Below are 22335 nucleotides of genomic sequence, written 5' to 3'. Positions count from 1 at the left end.
AGGAATAGAGGGTGTGAGGTCTAAATCTGCAGATGTGAAGATTGGTAGAGTAGTGAATGATCACCGCCAAGCAGTGCTTCTTCAGAGTGACCTAGATAGACTTCAGGGATTGTCAGAAAAGTGGCAGCTATGCTTTAATTCAGCAAAATGCAAGGTCTTATACCTGGGGAATAGCAACACCAAAATAACTTGTACACTTGTTGGAGTTGAACTAAAGTCAGTAGTGGAAGAAAAGGACTTGTAACTCGTTGCATATGCCACATCTCTTTGATCTCCCATCCTAGGTTCATGTACTTCCTGATTTTTTCCCCATTGGTTTTCTGCAGGTTGCCAGTGTTGGATACCACTATGTCAATCAGATTGGTAGCCTTTTCCTTCTTGTCTACAAGGGCCATGTCCGGTTTGCTGTGTGGGATTGTCTTATCCGTTATTATGGCGCAGTCCCAATACAGCTTGTGGGTTGGATCTGTAGTGCTGCCTGGGGTTCGTACTTGTAGTAGGTACACTTTCTTCAATCAACTGGTAGGTACACTTTCTTCGATCAACTGGTATTATTATTATTAGCCACATGGTGCAAGGAAGCCCCCGAGGCTTATGCTGCACTAGCCAAAAAAAAAAAAAAAAAAAATTCCCGCGTTACTCTGTGTGTGTGAGAGAGAGAGAGAGAGAGTCAGAAGTAGAAAGGAATCATCAAGAAAGAGAAGAATAATGATATCCAGCTCATGACCCTGGGTGTGTCAAGCCCATACTCACCAAATGTGAGGCCCTTGTACTGCGGTAACTGGCGTCAGAAGACGTCAGTTACTTCAGTACAGGTTCAAAATATCTTTTCATTCAACAAATAATTTGCTTTGAACTTTGCCAATGCTTTTATTTACTTTTTCAGGCAGTTTATGCTACTGAGATCCAATGTTCTGTATTCCCAAAGAGTTTATATTTGTAAGACCCTAGTTCTTGTTTCTCATACCATTAAAAATGTACCTCATTCTTTCATTTTATTGATTTCCTTTGGGGTTTTATATATTTCAAAAAAGGTTCCCCCTTTCCCCTAGAGATGTTTAGTTGACAAGGTCAGAAGTTCACACCATCTAAGCCATTCTTTATATGAGCATCAGTTAGCACCTGTCACCAACCTGGTTGCTTTTCTTTTCTTTGAACCTCTTCCAAACTCTCTATGTCCTTCTTCAGGTATGCCATCCAGACCTAAATATAGTATTCTGAATATGATCTCACCATTGCCTTATAAAAAGGAACATCAGCATTCTTTTCCCTACATGCAAAGGTCTTTGTACACTGCCTTGCCATTAATATCTGGACACCAATCAATTCATAATTAGTCATGCCCTATCCAAGCACCACATTACATTTCCCTAATTGGACAAGTGGTGATGCGATCTGCAAATTGAAGGAGACTGCTGCTAAAACCATCATTAAACACCCTAAACTGACAGAACAAGACACAAGAACTCTGCACAGAACCAGCCATTTGGAATGGATATCGACATCGCAGCACATACACACATGCGCTCAATGAGACAATTGGGACACATGTCATCACCAGCACACAGAATGCTACATGATAGGGGTTACTTTGGTTAAGCAACTGTCCACAAGTCGCTAGGCGCTTCCATAGCCAGGTGGACAGGAGCAGCAGTGCGTAGCACATGCTTCTTGATTAGACCGGGGTTCGATCCCATGACCACCAAATACGGAGGATGCAGAAAGGTCAGGGAATGACCACCGCATATTATTATTATCATTAGCCATATGGTGCAAGGAAGCCTGAGGCTTTTGCTGCACCAGCAAAAAAAAAAAAAAAAAAAAGAGAGAGAGAGAGAGAGAAGTAGAAGGAAATCACCAAGGAAGAGAAGAATGATGATATCCAGCTCAGGACCCTGGGTGTGCCAAGCCCATGCTCACCAGATGTGAGCCCCCGGAGCAATATAGCCTTAGTTGCTAATGCTCCTAAAAACCAAATAACAAACAACAAACAAACAAGTCGCTAATCCGAACGATTAATGCCAGACACCATCTAGCTTGATGTAATGAAGTTTGATGGGGCTGCATTAATGGTCTGGGAAATGAATGGTTTTCATGGTTTTGCCTGGGGCCATTGGTTGTTGTGGGCCAAACAGTGAATGCTGAGGTCTGTGTTGACATCCCAGACAATAATGCAATCCAAATAATATAATGCAAAGTTGTAGCAAGCCACGTAAGGCCCATAGCTGTATCAGCAGGACAGTGCTCCATGTTATGCTGCTTGCACTGTGATGAACTAGTTAGAGGAGATGAGCAGTGAAAAGTTTGCATGGCCAGCCAAGAGCCCCGACCTCTGGGATGAATTGGATCATCAGGTGTGTATGGGGAAAGACTATCTGAAAATATCAGAGAACATTTACAAAAAAAACTAGTGGAGAGTGTTTCCACAGAGACCAGAAGCTGTGATAAAGGTGAAAGGTTTCTGCATGCATTATTAATATTCCTGAAAATAATATATCTGGTTGCAACATGGCCTGGTTGGAATATGGCCTGGTTCTGGTTAATAAGACTTTCTGTGGTCTTTCGTCAAAAAGATGTCAGAAGAATTTTGAACAGCCTTAATGCCAAGAAAGTGCAAAGCCCTGATGGTACTTTCCCATTTTTCTCAAAACTTGTGCACTTGGGCTTACTCCTGTTCTGTGTTGCCCTTTTACACTTTCTTATTGCACTGCTGTTTTGGTTCTGCTTGGAAATTTGCTCATATCCAGCCAGTTCCTAAAAAAAGGGTGACAAATCCCTCCCATTCAGTTATCATCCTATTGCCCATCTACTCTTTCTAAGGTAATGAAAAAACGTATTAACCGCCAACTCCTAAACTATCTAGAAATGTTCCATCTGATCAACGATCACCAGTATGGATTCCCTCGGTGTCAATGCAGTGGAGACATAATGGCTTGTTTTTACCCATCTATGGACAAATTCAGTGGAAAAGTTTGGCGAGACTCAAACAGTTGTTGTTGTTGATATTTCAGTCTTTTTATTATATTTGGTGTGAATGTGTTTTAAGTACCATATTTCCCCATGTATAAGATGCACCTTAATTTTGGGGCCCGAAATTTGAAAAAAAAAATGAATTACATAAAGTTATTGAACTTAAGTTTTATTCATCATAAAATTCATACAACTCCTCATTACTTGAATTCAGCACTGTATGAAAATCTTTTCTGAGCCATTTCTGGGCAGAACGTGGCAAAACATAACCTAATGTACTGGTAACAGGTGCGAAACAATGAGCGCAATGACAACAAGCAGGAAATGCAAGTAAAAAAATCTACAACCACTGTATAAGACGCACCCAGTTTTTAGACCCCAAATTTTTCGAAAAAAGGTGCGTCTTATACATGGGGAAATACGGTAAGTGTCCATTTTAGGTTCACCAACTGCTCTGTATAATTGGCTTTCTGTTTTATAACTTCTCCGCTAATGCCAGTGTTCCTCAAAGTTCCATTCTTTCTTCCACTGTTTTCCTCCTGTATATTAAAGTCCTTCTTCCATTGACTGGAAATAAATTCCATAGTTTTGCTGATGATAGCAAATGGAAGTTGAAGCAATACCACCATTTCACCTTCCAGTTTCAGAAAACTTGCCCTGCACAATCAGCATCAACTTCTTGAATATCCACTATCAGTTTTTTTAAATGCCAATCTGCAGTGAGGCAAAGATAACTTAGTAAATTTCAATCCTTCTAAAACTACCTTGCAAAAAGGATTCTTCTGCTTCTGTGCTTGTCTTCGATGACACTCAGATTTCTAGACAATATTTCTATTAGAGATTACTCTGATTTCTAATCTTTCTTGGCAAAATCATATCAAAAATATTGCTTCCTTTGTATCTGAAAAACTGGGCTTTCTCTTTTGTGTTAGTTTTCCTTCTAACAGCTACTCACTCTGTACAAATTGCAAATCTGCTCCATAACCTCTCTCAGGCTTTTAGACTTCTTGCAAAAGCAGGCAGTTAGGTTAATTAATGACCCATTTCTTGGCGCCTCCGTAGCCAGGTGGGAAGGAGCAGCAGTGCGTAACACACGCTTCTTGATTAGACCGGGGTTCGAGCCCGTCACCACCAAATACGGAGGATGCGGAAAGGTCATGGAATGACCACCGCATATTCCCGGAGCAATATGGCCTTAGTTGCTAATGCTCCTAAAAACCAAAATAACAACAATAACAACAACGACCCATTTCTTACAAAGTCTCTCCACTCTGTTTCATACATGTTCTGTTTCTGCTACATGCCTGTTTTGTAATACTTCCATGGGCACTGTTCTTTTGAATTTACTTCAATTATTTCTCCTCTCTCTTCCAAACCGGTCCGAACACGTCACAAGTCAGCATTGTCTTACTTTCCAATTTTAAACTCACAGAACCAATTTTTCTTCCTCCTCATTTATTCCTTCTGTTTTTCTGGAACAACCTCCCTTCATACATATTTTCCAAAAATTGCAGCCTACAGAAATTTAAGTCTAATATCAAATATCTTCTTTCATCCTCTTAACCTTTGATCCATGTGTGGTATTAAGTACTATAAGTGCTAATACCTTTCATGTTTAAAATTTTCATTAAAAAAAACAAAAAGGAATATCTGATCTACTGAAAGAACTTTTTAAGCATAAGAAGCAATACAAAAGAGAAACTTAACAGAAATTATATTCCTTTCATTAACTTTACACTGTAAATTTGGAATTTTGTTCCATTTCTTTAAAATGTATGTGGAAGTTGATATTATTTTGACACATTCGTTTAATTTTTTTTCCTTTGGTTTTATATTATTCACCATATTGCTCCAATTATATTCTAATTCATTTGGAAATATTTTATTCCCCCCCCCCCTTATTCTTTTATTTTTCTTTTTTCTTATCTTCGCACTAATTCTATCTTGAACCTCAATATTCTTGATGTATTTTTACATCTATTTTATGTGATATATATTTCTGAAAAGCTTGTGCTTTTATCCTAACTGATTCTTTTACTTCTGTATACCATAGTGCACAATTTTTTTTTTTTTTTTTTTTGTTTAATTGATTCTGTGCCGACCGGGCTAGCCAGGTGGGTAAAGTGCCTGCCTGGTAGCTTAAAGGTCGCGGGTTCGAATCCCGCCTCGGGCTTGGATCACAGTAAAATGCAATAACTTTGGGAGGTGCATTATGGCCATAGAAGCTGATGCGCCAACAACTAACAAGAGAAAAGAAATTGATTCTGTTTTATTTATTGTTCCCCTAATGCATCCTATGATGCTTTATTTATACTCAAGGTGTGTCCTGACCATTGCTGCTTCATATTTTCTTCTATTGACCAATTTTCATTTTTCATTTCTTTTGATTCTAAATATTCCCTTAACATGTTTGCTGCCTCCATGCATATGTAAAATGGCACTAGGAGTGTTGTGCTGTAATGCAGACCAATTTGTCAGGTTGCTGACAAATTAAATAAATAAATATTGTAAAATCTACATTCACATGTGAATAAGTTTTTAGGGATGGGAACTACACCAAATTGTAACTGGGAGCTGAATGATTTTCTTATAACTAATAAGAAAGTGGAAGAGAAATTGCCACCGGTAAAAGTAAATAAGGCTCCTGGGGCTTATGGGATCAATCCAGTTATATTAAAAAAGTAGCAAATGAGGTAAACAAATCTTTGGCTGTAGTTATGAAAGCATCCTTGGTTTCAATGATATTGATGAAGGTATATCAGGCTTAGTGTCGAAGTTTGCAGATGATACAAAGATTGGCAGGGTTGTTGTTGTTCTTCTTCTTCTTTGTCCTCGCTTTCGTCCCACATTCATATGGGTTCGGCATTATTAAATTCTTTTGCTTTATTTCCCATCCACCTAGTCTCTTGTAGGCATAGGATCTTCGCTCTTCTTCTTCTTTGCATCAAATCCACAATCTCTCTGCTCTTTCCATTCATTGTCCCAATGTTCAATGTTCCTATTCTAACACTTTTCAACTCCTTCTTCATCTCTTGTTGAACTAACTTCTTTAACCGGAACCGTCCTTTGTTCGGTAGCCCTGACACATCTACTTTCCATCAATCACCTTTTGTTTTGGCATAGTTTTTACGACCGGATGCCCTTCCTTACGTCAACCCTCACCATTTATCCGGGCTAGGGATTTAAGCTGCTGAACAGCCAAGCCTTACACAGCTATATAGAAGTGGTAGCTCTTATACAATGGTGATGTCGCAATTTAATAATTTTACGCAATTTATACCGAATTTCTAATCCCACTGAACAAGCAGGTGGATTGCTGTAGTTCTTTTATATCATGAGAATGGCTAAATCGGTAGAATGACTGTGACCTTGAAAATAACAGTAACAAATAACTCAGCAACACGTGAGTATTTTTATATACAATTTGGTATCCTGAAAACTTCTACCGCAAAGCTATCAGGTAGCAAAACTATTCCGCTAATAATTCCCAGTGACTGATTATAGTTCCTTAAAAATTTAATGACCTTGAAATTTCCTATGTTTTCCTATATCCAAGAATAGTAATGATAGCCATTTTAAAAAATGTTCACAGTTGGAAAATGAAACCACCTTTAGGTCCCAGATCTTAGCCTATTACTCACCAACACTTATTTTATCTAATTGTTGTTAATGGCAGTGTGCTACTGCAACAGGATCTAGAAAATTTGGGCAGATGGGCTAAGAAGTGGCAACTGAAGTTTAACCTTGGCAAATGCAAAGTACTGCATATGGGCAGAATTAACCCCAGAGAAACATACCAACTGTGTGGTACTACATTTAAGGTGGTAGAAAATGAAAAAGACCTGGGAGTAATTTTGTAGTCAGATATGAAGTTTTCTGAGCAATGCTGACAGGCTGCCAGGGCAGGTCATGGGGTTTTGTCAATGATATATAGGAATTTTGCAAGCAGGGAAAAGGAGGTGATTGTCCGTCTGTATAAGGCAATGGTCAGGCCACGCCTTGAGTACTGCGTACAGGTCTGGAAGCCTCATTTTAGGAAGTATGTAGATTTGATTGAGTGTGTACAGAGAAGGGCAACAAGATTGGTGAGGGGAATGAAGGGATCCTCTTACCAAGAGAGGCTTAAGTTCTGAAAATTGCAGTGGCTGGAGACTAGGCACCTGCAAGGTGATCTGATTGAGGTGTATAAGGCTTTGAATGGGTTGAGCACGCTGAATTCTGATGGGATCCTTCCACTTGTTCAGATTACGAACCTAAGGGGGCATAAATTCAAATTAAGAAAAGACAGATGTAGAAATTAGCCAGCGGGTTGTTAATTGCTGGAACAAACTTCCATCTGTCGTTGTGGAAGTTGATAAGTTAAATAAATTTAAGGAGGAACTGTGGACAGGCATTTGGAGAGAATGGTGTGATTTTTAATTTTTTTTTTTTTTTTTTGGCTGATGCTGCATAAGCTCATACACTTGCTTTCTTGCATCACATGCCACTACTACGTCTTTGACATCCCAACAATATCCGGTGCCTCCGTAGCCAGGTGGGAAGGAGCACCAGTGCGTAGCACACGCTTCTTGATTAGACCGGGGTTCGAGCCTGTCACCACCAAATACGGAGGATGCGGAAAGGTCAGGGAATGACCACCGCATATCCCAGAGCAATATGACCTTCGTTGCTAATGTTCCTAAAAACCAAATAACATAACAAACCAACAATATCCGTCTTTGACGTCTTGATTATTACTTCAAATTCATCAAATTTATTTACTTTACTATTGCATTGGTGTACATGCAAGAATACATGCACCTGTTCTTATTCTTAGTTACTCTAACACAGCCCATGTATTTATTTGTTCTGTGATGACTCCCACCAGTCCCTGAAACCGTAGCACCCCCACCTTCCAATCTAATAGAAGCAAGTGCAAGAATTACTTGCACCTCTGCCTGCAGTTACTGTTAATCTTTTAGTCTGTGAATCCCCCAAAGCTAGCAGTTTTCCGACTCACCTAACACTACCTTGATAGCATCAGCAAATATTTTTGCACTCCTATTTAAGTGTATCCCATCTCTGTAGAAGCAGTCTCTCCTGTTATCAATCACAGACTATGCTGAGAAGAATTCTAGCCAATGAGCCTTGCACAATCTCTCCTCCTATCTAGTTTTACATTAGCTACGTATTTACCACAATTAAAAATTTGAATTCCCTACCGCTTACTCTATAGAATAACAATGGCAGCAAGATTCGAACAGAACAATGGTTTTACATATATTAAGGAGTAACCTTCAAAATCTCTATCTAAAAATAAAAAATATCTAATATTAAAAAAAAAACATTAAAAATAAAAATAACAAGCATAACTAGGTCTATAAAGATAATTATAAAGTACGATATAATATGACAATCAAATAAATAAAATGGCAAAAAAAAAACTTATTCCTTCGAGCTCGAATTTCACTGCATTCACTTGCACTGGTTTTGCTGTTAATTGACCTTCTCATGTTGCTGACAAACTGAATAGATGTTTTGCAGTTACATTCACACAGGACTAACTTTTTAGTTATGGAGATACCAGAAGTGTTTAAAATGATTTATCATTTTAAACAGTTTAAACAAAATCATTTATCTCTCTCTTCTAACAGAGAGATAAATGATTTTGTTATAACTGAGAAGAAACTGGAAGAGACGTGGTTGCATCTAAGAATGTAAATCAGGCAATGAGTGGATGCGATCTACCCAGTTTATTGATGAAGGCACCAAAAGTGGTAAGCGGAGCATTAGCCTTAATTATGAGACCATCCTATAGACTTGGGATGTGAATGTATCCCCATTTAACAGATTGTGACCTCATAACATAGACCTGTTAGTTTTACTTCTGTTCCAGGGAAAATAATGGAGTGACTGATTATAGAAGTCACACAGGACCATCTAGACAGGAATGCAGTTATATTGCTGTCACCACATGTATTTGTAAAGTGCTGATTTCGTGTGACCTTTCTGATTAGATTATGTGATGCAGCAACAAAGGAAACAATTCAAAAAATTCTTTTGGCATCATATACTTAGATTGCAGCAACAAATCTTTTGTACTGTTCCGCATAATAATAATGAGACTTGTGAACTTAGTTATAGGCATTTCTTCTCTGTGAAGGTTGTGGAGAGTCAAAAACGAGAATTGCTGCATTTTGCATATAGTTTCCTTGAGAATTGATTTGCTTATAAATTGCAAGATAATGCAAATTTCATAAATTTCCTCAGAAGAAGCCAACAAGAAAGATTCAGCTGCAGGAGAGCATCCTAAGGGTGTGGTACTATGAAATTGGGCAACCGTATATCCAGAAGTTGATTAACTCTATTCCAGATCGTTTCAAGGCTGTGATTGCAGCTCGAGGAGGAAAAACAAAATATTGAGGACTTATTTTGCTGATTTACAGTACATAATACTATTATTCAAAGTGTAATAACTCATCAAGGGATTCACAATATAAAATGTTGTAAGTGATTCCCCTTACACAAGACTACTTTGCTGAATTGTGTAAAGATGATGATTTGCCCTACCTCTTCAATAGATATTACCATTAGCATTAGTAGAGGCATTTGATGCAAGAAAGCAAGCTTATGCAGCATCAGCCCAAAAAAAAAAAAAAAAAAAAAAAAAAAACCACTTCCACTTCACCCCTCTGTTCGTTCAAAATACCTGTCCAGCTGAGCCATTCTTTTTGTTATATGCAGTTTTTTTGCTTTTATGTTACATAATGTTATTAGATAATATTATATGTATATATAACGTTATATGCTATATGTATATATAATGTTATGCACCAATTATTACAAAAACTGAAAAATTTTGATTTAAATTGATGCAGAGAAAGTGTTTTGCTATTTTGCTGACAGGGATGATCTTGTTACCAAAATGATGACTCCAAAACAAACATATTCTGCTTTGTGGCCTGTATTTTGCAAAGTTGAACTGTGTGACAGTGGGTCAACAGAGGTTTTCTACATGTTTTGAATTAATCTGCCAACTGGGAGCAATATTTACCATTGTTATAAGCAATTTGAAGTTGGCTGTACCTGCTAAAGGAAAAGCATAGGTCCTTGTGTATCAGAAAAGAATGCAGACTGAATCAACAAGCCCTCAGCAAAGGCCATGGAAATCAGCATACCAAGGCAATTGCGAGTTACAGTTGCCCTAGACAACTGTATGGCACATTCTGTGCAAATGATTATGTATGAAAAGTTGTGTTGCAATTGGTATAATCTCTAAAGCCCAATGTTAAATGATATAATTTCTCTATAAAGATGTAAGTTGACACATAAAATGACAACTTTACAAACTGCCTAACCTTCAGTGATGAGGCTACACTGAAAGGACAGAATTAATGAGGTTCCTGGGCAATGGGAAGCTGTCACCCATGTTGTGGACGAACCCACCATTTAGTAAGTATATAGGTACACTGCATTCACATAGACAGTAATTCGACGTCAGTATGGATAAACGTCCTTATGCAATTGAGTTTAAAAGAGGGATGATAGTGGGTGGCTGATGCATGGGTCACTCTATCACGGAGGTGGTACCGAAATTGCACCATCCCCATTCAACTGTATCGGAAATATGCCATTTCCGGAATAATATCTCATTGTGGAGAAAGGTGGTGGATGAACATCGCTGTCGACGTCTTTCTCACCTTGTTTCAGCCAACTGGAGAGCGACAGTGGCACAAATCACTGCCGGTTTCAACGAGGGGGGTGCCAGAAACATCTCCACCAAGACCACAGGCGATCATTAGCTGCACTAGGTTATGGGAGCTGCCGACCCACGCTAATCCCATTGTTAACACCATGACACAGGACTCTACACCTCAACTGGGCCAAAGAACATCGACACTGGACCTTGGATGATTCAAGACAGGTCTGATGGGTCCTGTTTCTAGTTATTTCGAGCTAGAATGCATATCTAGCAGAAACTGCATGAAGCTATGCACTCGTCATGTCAACAAGGAACTGTTCAGGCAGGTGAATGGTTGGTAATGGTCTGGAGTGTGTTCAACTGGCACACGTTGGTATGTCTAGATGCATCTCTGAACAGTCCAGGTTATGTGTCCATCCTTGCAGACCATCTGCATCCCTTCATGGTCATCATGTACCCACAGGGCAATGGACTCTTCCAGCAGGACAATGCACCTCCCCACAGAGCCATGGTGACTAGAACATGGTTTGAAGAGTATTCAGCAGATTTTACCACCATCGAATGGCCTCCCTATTCGTTGGACATAAACCCTGTGGAGCATCTTTGGGATGCTGTGGAAAGGTCCATTCGAGCTTTGATGCTCCACCCAGGAATGCAACATAATTATAGACAGTGGTGCAGCAACATGGATGGAAATTTCTGTGGAACGCTTTCTTGAAATAGTGGACTCGATGCCTCACCATGTGACTGCCCTTATCTGGGCGAAACGTGGGCCTACCCATTACTAGGTAGGTATCCCATGATTTCTGTCCACTCAGTGTACATATCATTAAGCAGTAAAAGTGATTCTCAATAATACGTGCGTCTGGGGTAGGATATTATATCCACATCACATCATAGAGTAGGTATGGTATTTGCCAAAAGAGAATATCTTTTGCAGCATTTCACAATGGAAGGTCTATGGCCAGTTTTCGTTAATGGAAAATGCAATCACTATAATTTTGTTGTTATATATCTATAACAACATGCTGATGAACTGGCTTTTCTCTCAATTAGAGAAAGACTCAGATGACTTCACTTTCCAGAGGATGGCACTCAGCCTCATTTTCATTGTTGAAGGTTTCTGTTACCTCAGTGAAACTCTTCCACTCCACTGGTACTGGCCTGCCCTTCCACTATTGGCCTCCCAGGTGTCCAGCCCTCATCCTGCTTGAGTACTTTCTCTTGGGGGTGGGAGTTATGTGGAGGATACTGTCTGTAGACCACCCCTGCCACTTGACCTTCAGGAATTAAGGCAACAGATCATCATGTTGGTAGCAGCCATAAACAGACATGCTGGAGAAAGTGTGGGAGCAATCCAGTTATCGAACTGATTGGTGACATGTAACATGGGGTGAGCACATTGAAAGTTTCTAACTTAAAGTTATGAAAGTTTACCAATTTTTCTACTGATTGGTGCATATTACATGATTGAAGACTCACTGGTTACTTCAAAATAAACATATAGAAGTGTATTATTCTTTTTGAAGTGTCCTGTATAATTTATTAAATAATGTTATATAGTATATACAATATTGTTATTTTGCATGAAACTTTCAGTTGCTACTAAAGGAATATACTAGTAGGATTTGTTGTTGTTAATAATTTTCTTCACTGAGAAAATTTATTAATCAAACTGTTTTATTTCTTAAGGTTTGCTATTCTTCCACTTCACCAGAAGTTGATCAGGCTGTTGGTGATTATAATTATAATAATCCTAATGATCAGGAAAATTTTTGCCCCAGCATTGAGGTAAACAGATTTTTATAAATAATTTTAGTTTTTTAAGTAGTTTGAATTACAGCACTTGTGATCATATTTCTATTTATAAGAACAGAACTTAGCATTAGTAGAGGCATATGATGCAAGAAAACAAGCTTTTATAGCATCAGCCAAAAAAAAAACACCTCCCATTTCACCCAAACATTCACTCCAAATGTTTGTCTAGTTCTGCCTTGAACTTCTTTAAGTTGTTGACCTCCACTACAACAGACAGAAGTTTGTTCCAACTAACAACTACCCACCAGCTAAAGGCGAATTTCTGCACATCTATTTTACAATTGCCTTTCGTCAATTTGAATTTATGTCCACTCAGGTGAGTAACCTGAGCAAGAGGAAGAATCCCCTTAGCATTGACTTTGCTCAAACCATTCAGGGCCTTATACACCTCAATCGCAGATTACCTCGTAGGTGCCTAGTCTCCAGAAGCTGTAATTTGAAGAAATTAAGCCTTTCTTGGGAACACATTTTTTGTTCCACTAACCAGTCTCGTTGCCATTCTCTGTACTCGTTCCAGCAGCTCTACATCATTCCTCAAATGAGGCCCTGGAAACCGGTATGCAGTACTCAATGTGTGGTGTGACCATTGCTTCATAGGTGACAATCACCCCCTTATCTCTTCTAGCAAAATTCCTGTATATCATTGACAAGACACCATGAACCAATCTTGAACCCTTCTGAACTTGTCTAAAGATTTCTCATAATCCACCTTTGCTTGCCTAACGTCCTTTGTTATTGTTGTTATTTGGTTTTTTTTTTAGGAGCATTAGCAACTGAGGCCATATTGCTCTGGGGATATGCGGTGGTCATTCCCTGACCTTTCCGCATCCTCCGTATTTGGTGGGTCACGGGCTCGAACCCCGGTCTAATCAAGAAGCGTGTGCTACGCGCTGCTGCTCCTGCCCACCTGGCTACGTAAGCGCCCATCCTTTGTTACTTGAATACAGACTATTTTATATCTACCTTAGGCATCTGTGCCTCCTGATAATTTATATGCTTCCCATACATTTTTCTTCTCTGCCACAAATCTCATTAGGTCATCTGACATTTATTTAGGCCTAAACCCTGAACAGTATTTCTTAGTTGGTATGAAAAGCCTAATAGCTGCCAAGATTAATTCCTTGAATGCTTTCCATTTAGAATTTGCTGTATAAAATTTGAAAAATCTCTGAGACCACAGTAGTCACCTTTATGAAAGCAAAAACCCTTCCCTTTACCCGTGAGGTTAGTTGCATCTTTAAGTAAATCCCACATCACTACACTAATCACTGCCACCTAGTGGTTCCTTTATCTGAAGATGCTCAATGAATGAATAATCATTGCTGATAATCGGATCAAGAGTATTACTCTAGTTGCTTCTCGATCATGCTGATGTTGAAAACAATCATCCAATATATCCACAAAGGTCTTGCTGGTGTGCGAGTGACCAAGCCAAAAGTTACAGTCTATATCTGGGAAGTTAAAATTCCCCATTAAAAGGCAATCCAATTTACTGGCCCACTCTATTTCTCTGTATAGATTTTTTAGGTTCTATACAGTGGGACCAATTGATAATGTTACAAACAACAAATTCTAAATGGGAAATAGGCTTTTTGTTCCAACTAAGAAATACTGCTCTAGGTTTAGGTCCAAATGGAAGTCAGATGAACAAATGAGACTCGAGGCAGAGAATAAAAATAGATGGGATGCACATAAATTTCTGGGAAACACAGAAGTCTATAGTAGATGCAAGCTAGTTAGTCTGTAATCAAGTCACAAAGGAGGTTAGGAAGCGAAGATTATGAAAAATTTTTGGCAAAGGATGCTAAGAAAAACAGCAAGGACTTCTTTACTTATATATTTACTCTAGAAGGAAGGCGATGAATCAGTTTGGTCCACTTCATATATGTGGTTTGACTGTTGATGGTCCACACAGATAGCTGGCAAACCGAATGAGTATTTTGCATTTACATTCAAACATGAGGAAGTCTGTGGGGAAGTGAAAGCCAGAAGCCTATTAAAGTCTAGCAGGGGGCTAAATGATTTTGAATAACTGAGAGCAGAGTGAAGGAGAAATTGTTGAAATCTGACGTAATAAAAAGTCTGCTGGGATGGATGGGATCCATTCAGTTATATTAATGGGAGCAGCAAAGTAAGTAAGCTGGCTCTTAGCCATGACTGAAGGCTTCCTTAGATTCAAGTGAGGTCCCCACGGACTGTTGATTTACAAATGTATCCCGAATTCACAAAAGGGGATCGAAAGGTGACACAACTAATTACAGACCTGTTTGTTTAACTTCTGTTACAGGGAAAATAATGGAGTCATTGGTTAAAGAAGCACTGCAGGATCATCTAGTATTAGTAATGGCCGCATGGTGCAAGAAAGCCTATGGCTTATGCTGCACGAGCCAAAAAAAAAAAAAAACTGAATAAAAACAGTGATGTATAAAAAAAATAATAAATAAATAATAATAATAATAATTAATAAAAGAAAAGGAAATTAAACCTATCATCCTATGCACTTCCCTCACCCGAAGGTACTATCCAGATGACCTTTGAATTTCCCCAAACTGTCAGCCTCTACCACCCATGTAGGCAACTTATTCCAGTAATTTATAACTCGCTGGCTAAAATAAAACTTCCTGCAGTCCAATCTAAACATTCCCCCCCCCCCCCCGTAACTTGAATTTATGTCCCCTAGATCTGGCATCATTTATAATCTTGAAAATTTCGTCCTCATTCATTTTAATGATGCCTCTCAGAGCCTTAAACACCTCAATCAAATCTCCTCTAAGGTGTCTAGTTTCCAAACTCTGCAACCCACATATTCGAAGTCTTTCTTCATAAGGATGCTCTTTTGCTGATCTCACTAGGCGAGTTACCCATCTTTGCACCCTCTCAAGAAGCTCGATGTCTTTCTTTAGGTGCAGTCTCCATACTTGAACACAGTATTCCAAGTGTGGTCTAACAAAAGCTTTATATAATGGGATTATTACGTCCCTATCTCTACTTGCAAAAGTTCAATAGATCATCGATAGGACACCATGGGCCTTCCTTGCAACCTGTTTACAATGCTCAGAGAATTTCATGTCTGACCATATAGTAACACCCAAGTCCCTTTCCTCCAGTACTGGGTTTAGTTGAACTCCACCAAGTGAATAAGTTATTTTGGGATTACTGTTTCCCAGGTGTAATACCTTACACTTTGTTGGATTAAAGCATAGCTGCCATTGTTCTGACCATTCCTGAAGTCTACCTAGGTCTCTCTGAAGAAGCTCAGCTTGACAGTGATCATTAACTACTCTATCAATTTTAACATCATCTGCAAATTTAGACATCACGCCCTCTATCCTTTCATCGATGTCGTTTATGAAAATTAAAAACAACAGTGGTCCTAATACTGATCCTTGGGGAACCCCACTTCTTACATCAACCCAATCTGAGGAATAGCCATTTATCACAACTCTCTGCCTTCTGCCCTGAAGCCATCCTGCTATCCATCTAAGGATTTTCCCAGTGATTCCAACCTGTTCCAGCTTATAAAGCAACCGCTCATGTGGGACTAAGTCAAAAGCTTTGCTGAAATCTAAATAAACAATGTCGAAATTATTCCCTAAATCCAGCTCGTGAGTGACCCTTTCAAAATATCGAACCAGATTTGTTAAACATGATTTTCCCTTTACAAAACCATGCTGAGTATCCTTGAGAATTTCAATTTGATCCAAATGAACCTGAATTCCACCTTAGATCATTGCCTCCATGATTTTCCCTACCACTGAAGTCAGACTGACAGGTTGATAATTTCCTATTTCACTCTTAGAGCCACCCTTATGTATGGGAGATACATTGGCACCTTTCCAATCCAAGGGAATCTCCCCAGAGTCTAGTGATGCTCGCATAATTAGCCTCAGTGGTTCAATGCACTCACTTGCCACCTCCCTTAAGATTATAGGGTATATTCCATCAACTCCAGGAGCCTTACTGGTCTGTAGGCTCGAAAGTTTTTTCATTAAATAATCTTGTGAAATTTCAATATTATTAATCACATATTTTTCAACTTCGCTCCCACAATTTCCCATTGCCACAAAAGGTGTGGCAAAATCTAGACAATACTGATATTCTAATTCAGACACAGACCATTTTGATCAGATACTATGATGTTGTCACAAAAAATTAATTGGATACAAAAAATTATTTTGATATCGTATAGTTGGATTTTAGAAAATTATCTGATAATGTTGCACATGGAAGACTACTGTACAACTTGAAGCAGTATGACATTAAGTGCAAGTTGCTGCTGTGGATAAAGTGATGGTTGAGTTGGAGAAAACAGAGAGTGGTAATCAGTTGACACTGCTCTTTGTGGACTAATGTTATTAGTGGAGTCCCCCAGTTGTCTGTGCCGGGCCCATTGGTGTTTTCTGTATTTATCAATTATATTGATGAAGGCATATCTGGCTTAATGTCCAAGTTTGCTGACGATGCGAGGGTGCGTAGGTTTGTTAATGACAGTACGGACAGTACGTTACTGTAACAGGATCTGGAAAGGTTGAACAGATCAGCTGAGAGGTGGCAACTCTAGTTTAACATTGAGAAATTCAAAGTACTGCATATGGGTAGCAGTAACTCCAGTGTAACATACCAACTGTTTGGTACTACACTCAGAGTAGTGAAGAATGAAAAATATCTTGGGATAATTGTGCAGTCAGATATGAAGTTTTCAGAACAGTGCATACCACCTACCAGGAGCAGCTATTAGGGTCTTGTCAATGATATACAGCAACTTTACTAGCAGAGATAGGGAGGTGATTATCTCTTTCTATAAGGTCAGGCCACACCTTGAGTATTGCATACAGGTCTGAAAGTCTCATTTTAATAATGATGTTGAGCTGGAGCTGCTGGAATGAGTACAATGAAGGGCAACGAGATTGGTGATGGGAAGAAAGGGGTGCTTTTACCAAGAAAGATTCGAAGTTCTGGAAATTGGAGCATCTGGCGACTAGGCACTTGCGAGGTGATGAGATTGAGGTGTACGAGGGGGTATCAAAGAGATCATACCCTTACCTAGAAGTAATAGCCATATTATGGTGAAACTTCACAGTAACTTTAATCCTTTTCTATGTACTCTCCATGTATAGTAACACATTTCTCCCATCTGTGGATCAGTTGTTTAAAGCCTTGATCACAGAAGTCCGCAATTTTTACCTGAAACCACGATTCCACTTCATTGATGACTTCCTGGGATGAATCACAGTGGTGTCCATGCAATGAGTTCTCATTGTAAACGCAGCAAACTAATTCCTACTGCATTTGCAATGAAATTAATTATCACACATCTGTGACTCGGCACCAGCTGCTCAACCTTTGCAACTGTCTCACTGTCTGTGGTAGTTGATGGCCTTCCTTCTCTTGGCTCATCAAAGACACTTGTACAACCCCACTGGAACCCCCGATTGCACTTTTTTACAGAGTCATAGGATGGACAATTCTGCCCATACACAGCTTTCATTTCTTCGTCAATTTCCTAAGCTTTCTTACCCTGCAAATGCAGAGACTTGATCACTGCTCGATACTCCACTTTGTTAACCATAGCGTTCTTCCTCAGATTCCGGGCTCAGCCTCTGGTGTATAATCACCTGCGGAATGAAATTTCACATGTTAGTTATTGAATATGTAGACAACTTATATTAAAAACGGCATCTTCCTACTGAAGTTTTATCTAGGTCAGGGTACAAACTTTTTGATAACCCCTCGTATAAGGCTTTGACTGACCTGAGCAAGCTCAATGCTAATAGATTCTTCCTTTTGCTTAGATTACGAATCTGAGGGGGCATAAATTTGAACTGAGGAAAGACAGTGCCGAATAGATGTGCAGAAATTTGCCTTTAACCAGCGAGTGGTTGATTGTTGGAACAAACTTCCATCTGCTGTCGTGGAAGTTGATATTTAAATAGATTCAAGGAAGAACTAGACAAAGTTTTGGAGTGAATGGATAGGTGAAATGGGAAGATTTTTTCTTTGTTTTATGATGCTATATAAGCTTTCTTTCTTGCATCATATGCGCCACTTTTAATGCTAAATACATGCACACGCACACATGACTGTGTGAAATGTATAATAAAAATTATGCATTTCTTTGCTATTGAATACATTATTATATTATGTTTGTAATTTTGTTTATGTTTTATGTGTTCGTTATTTTATTGTTTATAGATATTTCTTATTAATTTTTACATAGACTGAGGATGATATTGACTTAGATGGAAATGGACCATTTGGAGAGGAAACCCATTTTCAAGATAGCACAGTTGGAACATTACTGGAATTAGGTGTAAATGGAGGTGGCACATCTCAGATGGTACAGTCTGCTTCTGAAGATTTTGCGGGTGATAATTTAGTTCAGCAGCCTTTCAGGGTAATTCTTTCTAAAAGTGATAATGTATTTTGATTTTATCAAGGTAAAAATTTAATCCTCCTAAAATTGACACATACATTAATATAAAAAGAGTTTGTACATGAATTCAACATCATCGCGTGTATGCATCAGGTTCAGGTTGATTTAGTTGGGGGAGGGACTAGTGCACATTAATACTGAAATATACATTGGTCCTAAACAGTTTATTATTTAAAAGTCTTTGCCAATGCACGATACAACAATCCCTAGTTATAATGCGGTTTGCTTTACGCTGATTTGCTATAACGCTGTTCTTATATTATAACCCGTATCTGACTATAACATTGTCCCAAATCACTATAATGCTCTTTTATAGATTGCATTTTTGGCATATTTAATGAAATTGTTTCATTTGATGGAGTGAATAGCTTGAAAATGAATGGCAAACCAGCATTCAAACGTTCCCACATGCATTGAAATTTTCTCGCACACTAATTTAATTGCAGTACAGTGACTTGTTACGTAGTTCCGAGATCAACATTTTAAAAAATGATCAAGTATATTGCTTGTAATATTTGCATTATACATTTATCCGAAGTCTAGTCCTCACTCAGTACAGTATTAGACATTGTGCGTAACGGACAGTTTACTCGAACATTGTATCATAATTAATGCAATCAACACAGTTACATTTTTGAAGAGTTAATAATGGTGGATAAGAATGAAAAAGCAACAACGTCTGGATGCAGTACGAAGACTATAAATGTAAGAAAAACACTGAATTTGAAAATTGAAATAGACGTTTTTAAGCGAATCGATTCTGGTCAACAACAAGCAGATGTGTGCCATAATTTTGGACTGGTAAGTTTAACTGTAAGAACAATTATAAAAAATAAAGAATTAATTTTAGCAGCAGGAAAGACAGCTGTTCCACTGCAAGCAACTAGGGCTAGGCCAGCTATTAGGATTGAAATGGAGAGACTTTAACTAATTTTATTGAAGATAATATCCAATGCAGAATTCAGTTAAGTTAAATGTTATAAAAAAAAAAAAAAAAAAAAGACAGAGAGCGATTAGCCTATATGATGATCTGAAGAAAGCTCACCTAAAAAAAAAAAAAAAGTGGAACCATTAAAACTAGTAAGGGCTGGTTGAATAGATTTAAAATTCAGGGAGAAGCCGCAAGTGCAGATCAAGGAGCCGAAACTTTCAAAGAATTATTGAAGAGGGATATTATGTGTTATACTTTTCAACAAGTTTTTAACATAGATGAAGCAGGACTTTTTTGAAAACGAATGCCTAAAAGAAGTTTCATATTGAAAGAAGAAAAAAACATGCCAGGTTTCAAAGCTTTATTGTTGGGTGGTAGTGCTGCAGGGGATTTAAAAATTAAAACCCCTTTTTGTTTACCAGGAAGAGGGCCAAAGTATAACCCAAAATCGACACATTTTTCATGATTAAATTCATCAATTTAAATTAATCTATTTAAATCAATGTAGATCAATTTAATTCATGAGTTGTTCATGAATCATTAAAATTCATGAATTTTGATATTAGTATTAGTATTAGTAATGGCCACATGGTGCAAGAAAGCCTAAGGCTTATGCTGCACCAGCCAAAAAAAAAAAAAAAAAAAAATCCGAACAAAACTATGATAAAAAAAATAATAATAATAATAAAAATAAAAAAAAAAAAAAAAAAAGGAAATTAAACCTATCATCATATGTGCTTCCCTTACCCAAAGGTACTATCCAGATGACCTTTGAATTTCCCCAAACTGTCGGCCTCTACCACCTATGAAGGCAACTTATTCCAATAATTTATAACTCGCTGGCTAAAATAAAACTTCCTGCAGTCCAATCTAAACATTTCCCCCCGTAACTTTTATGTCCCCTATTTCTAGCATCATTTATAATCTTTCAAATATCGTCCTCATTCATTTTACTAATGCCTCTCAGAGCCTTAAACACCTCAATCAAATCTCCTCTAAGGTGTCTAGTTTCCAAACTCTGCAACCCACATATTCGAAGTCTTTCTTCATAAGGATGCCCTTTTGCCGATCTCACTAGGCGAGTTACCCGTCTTTGCACCCTCTCAAGAAGCTCGATGTCTTTCTTTAGGTGCAGTCTCCATACTTGAACACAGTATTCCAAGTGTGGTCTAACAAAAGCTTTATATAATGGGATTATTACGTCCCTATCTCTACTTGCAAAAGTTCAATAGATCATCGATAGGACACCATGGGCCTTCCTTGCGACCTGTTTACAATGCTCAGAGAATTTCATGTCTGACTGTATCGTAACACCCAAGTCCCTTTCCTCCAGTACTGGGTTTAGTTGCTCCACCAAGTGAATAAGTTATTTTGGAATTACTGTTTCCCAGGTGTAATACCTTACACTTTGTTGGATTAAAGCATAGCTGCCATTTATCTGACCACTCCTGAAGTCTATCTAGGTCTCTCTGAAGAAGCTCAGCTTGACAGTGATCATTAACTACTCTACCAATTTTAATATCATCTGCAAATTTAGACATCACGCCCTCTATCCCTTCATCAATGTCATTTATGAAAATTAAAAACAACAGCAGTCCTAAATCTGATCCTCGGGGAACCCCACTTCTTACATCAACCCAATCTGAGGAATAGCCATTTATCACAACCCTCTGCTTCCTGCCCTGAAGCCATCCTGCTATCCATCTAAGGATTTTCCCAGTGATTCCAAGCTGTTCCAGCTTATAAAGTAACCGCTCATGTGGGACTGAGTCAAAAGCTTTGCTGAAATCTAAATAAACAATGTCGAAATTATTCCCTAAATCCAGCTCGTGAGTGACCCTTTTGAAATAGTGAACTAGATTTGTTAAACATGATTTTCCCTTTACAAAACCATGCTGAGAATCCTTGAGAATTTCAATTCGATCCAAATGATCCTGAATTCCACCCTTGATCATTGCCTCCGTGATTTTCCCTACTACTGAAGTCAGAAAAAAGTAGTTACCACATAATTATATACGTATGTAATGCTGAATATTTTATATGTACAAATATTTGAATATTAAATATTTAGACCGACATATGTGCATCTTTTCACTACCGTTTATTATTGATTAGGAAATATCCTGTGGCCCTGACTGTAACTCACAAATACATATGTTACCTTATGGAATGCGGTGATCGCTTAGCGCGGATTTACTTAGTGCTCTGATTTTCCGGAACGAATTATCAGCATTAAGCAGGGGTCACCTGTATATGCTGTTATATATTTCTCAAATATATTTAGACAATTTTTGAAAAGAGCAATAATTAAAATAAATGAATACAATGGCAAAGCTAAAAAAACTTTGCCTCGTACAGGAATTGAATTCAACCTCATGATTTTGTGTTCCTGGAACAACTGCACCACTACATCCAAATAAATCCCATCTTGGTGACACTCAAATAAAATACTGAATATCATCATAGTATACTCTAAAAGCAGGAAATTTTCAGCAGATTGAT

General features: G+C 38.3%; 1 protein-coding gene across 1 annotated transcript in view; it reads left to right on the top strand.

Annotated features, from left to right (window-relative positions):
• Positions 1–22335, top strand: part of barr (non-SMC condensin I complex subunit H) — a 462459-nt gene that overhangs the window by 381010 nt on the left and 59114 nt on the right. Inside the window, exons 13-14 of the mRNA XM_090374633.1 lie at positions 12344–12442; positions 18687–18863. Of these exons, the coding sequence (XP_090230759.1) occupies positions 12344–12442; positions 18687–18863 (276 nt within the window). The remainder of the gene's footprint in view (positions 1–12343; positions 12443–18686; positions 18864–22335) is intronic.

Source organism: Mastigoproctus giganteus, chromosome 5 (assembly GCF_048544385.1).
Source record: "Mastigoproctus giganteus isolate SK-2022 chromosome 5, ASM4854438v1, whole genome shotgun sequence".
NCBI lineage: Eukaryota > Metazoa > Arthropoda > Arachnida > Uropygi > Thelyphonidae > Mastigoproctus > Mastigoproctus giganteus.
The sequence above is the reverse complement of the archived record's forward strand: the minus strand, read 5'-3'. Positions and strand labels throughout refer to the sequence as shown.